Raw genomic sequence first — 5000 nt, 5'->3', positions numbered from 1 at the left:
GCTCACTAGTTAACTAGCCTTCAACTAGCTGACTGGTATGCATTTTGGCCTTTACTAGTTAACTAGTGGACATTTCTGGCTCTCACTAGTTAACTAGTAAAGCTAATATGTGTTCACTAGTTAACTAGTGGGCATTTATGCTGTCACTAGTTAACTAGTGTGCACAAACATGGCTCACTAGTTAACTAGTTGACAAAAATGGCTTGCATGTTGGCCTGATATCAAGATATCAGAATAAATGCCCACGCAGCTGGCCAAATTACATAGAAGTTCACAAGTGGGAATTTTACATTCAGTAGTCAGCTAGTAAACATTTTTGTACCTTACTAGTTGAATAGTAAAATATAGAAGTCTTTAAACTAGTTAACTAGTGCACATTTCAGTGTCCACTAGTTAACTAGTGAACATGCTGAGCATTACTAGTTAACTAGTAAGATATGAAACATATGAACTAGTTAACTAGAGATAATTTGGGCCTTACTAGTTAACTAGTGAGCATTTTGGCTGTCACTAGTTAACTAGTTCACAAAGAAATGGCTCACTAGTTAACTAGTGGACAGAAATGGCTTGCATGTACATGACAATTATGCCTGATATCAAGATATCCGAATAAATGCTCAATCGGCTTGCCATAGTTTCATTCTGGCATATGACATCTTCAAAAAAAAAGTCCAAAACAGGTTTGATAAAAATATATGCATGTGCAACAATATGTACATGCATATATATTAAGTAAGTATGCAAGTATATAAAGAAATAAACAAGTAAGCAAATGAGTCAGTAAGTAGGTAAGTAAATAAGTAAACAAACAAATATCCAGATTTTTTTTTATCACTTCCTCACATCCGTGTATGTTTTATCACTTCCCCCACATGTATGTGACATGTTCCACTGAAGAGCGTGGTGCACTCTACCCAGCAGGAGCTGCATGATTAATGACATCCAGCAGCATTTGCAGCTCTGAGGCTGAACCTGCCTGCAACCCATGAGCTCTGAACATGTCACACTACACCTGCCACAATCCTGCCTTTCAAGGCTCATCTCAGAAAACTTGCTTACATCTTCATGACAACCATCTACCAAAATGGCCTTCATCCTATTAAAGGGTTATTGGGAATCACAGTATGGGCTATATATAAGCTACTACTGAGAAACAGCTGGCTCCCATCACAGTGAGTTAAAAAAAAAAAAAAACACTATATAACTCCCACATTTCTCTTTACATAACCACCACTAAAATACAGCATTTATGGTAGCGCAAATAGAGGAAGAACTGTACAGGCGTGTTTAAAATGGAACCCCATACTTCAGGAACAGAGTTGGCTTTCTGGTGAAACTTTTGCGAGTGTTTCCAATCGTCTGTAGTCTCTTTCAACTTCAGGCAAAAAGAGTACCCGTCTGTGCTCAAAAGAGGCAATTTTTACCTGGCATGTGCAACACCTTTGTGGGCTGTTGCTTTCTGCATTAGACTAATCTACTGTACAGAAGAGCTCTCCGGCATAATCCGAAAGCCATCACCATTAAACAAAATCAAACTAACACCTCTGGTGTGTGACGAAGGTTCAACAGTGTGGCCGACTGACAGGCGACAAACCAGTGATGGCAGATTCCGCAATCGCATTAAACTAAATGAGAAATAAAAAAAATGGATTATATTGGAGGTGGCAAAGGATAGAGCTGGCAAAGCCGACAGGACTGGCATGACATTAATTTCTGTGTTTCAAAAGACATTTCTGGAATCGTGGAGTGAGCGAGCACCTGTGCAGTCGGTTAAATTTGTCTCATGATTTCGCGGCCGGGTGGATTACAGAAACGTAATGTTAACCCGAAGGGCGAATGGGCCCGGAGTGGTTCTAATATTCTCCTTTTCCTCAAAAGACTGGTCTATTCTGTCAAAACCTCATTGAATTATGACATTAAGTGGTTCTGTGTGTGTCACTCTGAATTTTTTTAGGTCCCCTAGTGGATTTGCCGCGTGGTTACCCAGCATTCACTTCGCATTTTAGGATGTCACGAGTAAACCGATGTGGTCGTCACCAGGAACACTTCTCTGAATACATTCACTGCTCATCAGATACCTTTCGCACATAAGTTGGTCTCCATCTGTTGTGAACTTGTGAAACAGGGGAGGGGAGCGGCTCTATGCTCTAACACTACAGATGGAGCAGCAGCTCATATGCACTGTTACACACTTGCACATGCACACATACACAACACACATTGAGAAAAAGTGGAGCTATATTTTTACCAACAACACACACGCGCACACACACACACACACACACACACACACACACACACACGTGCACACACTCACGCGCACACACACGTGCACACACACATACATGCACACACACGTGCACACACACAGAGACAGACATGCGCACACACACACACACACACACACACACACACACACACACACGGGAATCCAGCACAAGTCCAGTGCACTCAACTGTTCAGTTGAAAAGAGAGCCAAAAAAAAAGTTCTTTACCATCGTCTTAAATCCGCGTGCACTTTTTTGAGGGCCAACACTGTGTGCACTGCACTGCTCTGCACTGTTTGCTTTACACAGTGCCTTTGGGGGATTTTTTCCCTCCTCTTCCTCCTCCTCCTCCTCCTCCCCACTTGATCAGCATAATGCATTTCAGATCGGCCTGTTGAATTAGCATTTCATGCAGACGGGGCTATATACACCATGCCAAAAACCGAGCCCCAATTAGGCTCAGGGGGGGCAGAGAAGCTTCCCCTGCTTAAGTAGTAATCCGAAGGGCCTGCACTTCTCCATATCGGCCTGTCCCATATGTGCACTTTACACCATGCAAATGATGGGGAACAATGCTGCCAAGCTGCCCTCATCACCTGTTGTTAGTCTTCCCGAAGAAAAGGTTGGCACGAGTGCCCGGGCCCCGCAGCCAACCAGCAAGCCAGGTAATGAGGGCCAATGAATATGGATGATGGGGGGCGCCGCGCCGTGCCGTGCCACGACGGTGGGCGATTTGGGTGATTGACAAACAAGATAAATAATAATAACAAGCAAGGGCAGGACAATAAGCCTCGGCCACCGGCGCTAACGGCAGCGCTGGAGGTGGGGTGAGCGGAGAGTACCGCCATCGCCCGTGTAGCGCGGCGAGTGGGCAGGTGAGCGGAGAGCACCGCCATCGCCCGTGTAGCGCGGCGAGTGGGCAGGTGAGCGGAGAGCACCGCCATCGCCCGTGTAGCGCGGCGAGTGGGCAGGTGAGCGTGTGTGTGTGGGGGGGGGGGGGGGGGGGGGGGGGTGTGTGGAGTGATGGAGCGAAGGAGCGAGCAGGTGACGAGGAAGGAAGGTGTGCAAAGGCAGTGCGGCGCTCCATACCAAGCAACACCTGCCATGAGATCTAAATTCAGATGCAGATTCAGATTCAAATTCTTTCAGATTCAAATGCAGGAGCCAATGTGAGCCTGTGTCATGCTGACATTATGCACTCAGACATAAAAGGGACTCGTCACTTGCACTGCAGGAGCCAGGCTAGGTCCTGAAATTATACTACAACTACAAAACTTGAAAGCTATAGAGTGCAGTTCATCTAAAACACATAGACATTTCAACAATGCATATATTTGATCAATCCAGGAGTTCATGAGGTAATAAAGACCCTTACATCTCCTGCCCTGACTACTGCACTATTCAAAGCAGCAGTGTTGTTATCTGACCAGGAAGATACCGAGCAGAAAGCATAGACTTTACTATAGACCTACCTAGCAACCTTATATCATTACAGACATAACTAGCTTGCTAACTGAGGTATTATGATGGCATGCTGTAATTATGTATACACATATCATAAAACTAGATTTACTCCCATCTCAACCCAAACTGTGAATTCTCTATTGATCGCTATCAAAAATATCCAAATCTTACTAATGCAGTAATTTACAGTATGAGCTACTTCCTCTCTCTGGGGGTCATTCTGAAAGGCTCCTGCATCAACCCAGTGACTGGGGATAAATTCAAATAGCACTTGCTAAAAAGAGAGACATGGATGGTGAAGAAGCAGCGCATGGCGGTGCAGGTCGGTGAGGAGAGACGAGGAGATGGGATGGGGAAATGAAAACGGCCAGCCCTCTGCAACTTTACTGCCCACGCCAGCGACTGTGTTGTGGCCCGCGAATGGAACACGGAGCACAGGAGATGAGAACAGTAATAGACACTGTTAGGAGTAAATTGAGAGAAGCTCTGGGGTGTTTTGTGCAAGGCGGCTCCTGATTTAGAAAAAAAAAAAAAGAGGAAGAGGGAGAGGAAGGGGGGAGAGAGAGAGAGAGAGAGAGAGAGAGAGAGAGAGAGAGAGAGAGAGAGAGAGAGAGAGAGGAGGAGGAGAAGAAGAGAAGGGTAGTGGCAGGACAGGCGTGTGATTGGGGGGGTGGGGGGGTGGGGGGGGGGGGCTCAGGGAGGCGAGGAGAGTGGACCAGAATGACAAGCATCTAATTATACTGCTGGCTACAGCCCTCGCATGGATTACCCATAATCCAGCTTTAGGGGAGTGCATGAGTAACTTTTGATAGAATAAACACTCAATATGATGAAGATTATGAAGATTAAAAATAAAAAACTGAAATCATATCCTGGGAAATCCTTGGCCCTCCCACTACAGCAGTGTCGTCCTGTTTATGTGCAGGCAGAAGTGCGTGAGTGAGTCATTACAGCAGAACTGCCCTACCATGACCACTCGGTGCTTCCCAGGGTGCGCGTGCACCCTCCTCTTAATGACTACATTTCAAAAGCTCACCAATGGGCGACGGCTAAATTAAGAAGACTGTGCTGCACAGTTAACAATATCAGGAGGATGAGTGCTAACTCGTACTGTATCATTAGGGGAGAAAAGTGGTGCTATTGAGCGAGAGTTATGCATAAAACAACATATACACCCTCCAATTTCGGGAATTCATCCTCTATGTTACATAAAGAATGAACCCTTTGATATTAAGCCCTGTGATTTCTTTAGATCTACATTGCTCTCAT

At 45.4% G+C, this 5000-nt stretch overlaps 1 protein-coding gene across 1 annotated transcript in view; it reads right to left on the bottom strand.

The window, feature by feature from the left end:
- The window catches only part of LOC121694055 (protein diaphanous homolog 2-like), a 12655-nt gene extending 9444 nt beyond the window's left edge, over nt 1–3211 (bottom strand). Inside the window, exon 1 of the mRNA XM_042073981.1 lies at nt 3110–3211. Coding sequence (XP_041929915.1) covers nt 3110–3211 — 102 coding nt within the window. The remainder of the gene's footprint in view (nt 1–3109) is intronic.
- Between the last annotated feature and the right edge of the window lie 1789 nt (nt 3212–5000).

This window comes from Alosa sapidissima, chromosome 20 (genome assembly GCF_018492685.1).
Source record: "Alosa sapidissima isolate fAloSap1 chromosome 20, fAloSap1.pri, whole genome shotgun sequence".
Classification (NCBI taxonomy): domain Eukaryota; kingdom Metazoa; phylum Chordata; class Actinopteri; order Clupeiformes; family Clupeidae; genus Alosa; species Alosa sapidissima.
Note: the sequence above shows the minus strand (reverse complement) of the source record. Positions and strands in the feature narration are given on the sequence as shown.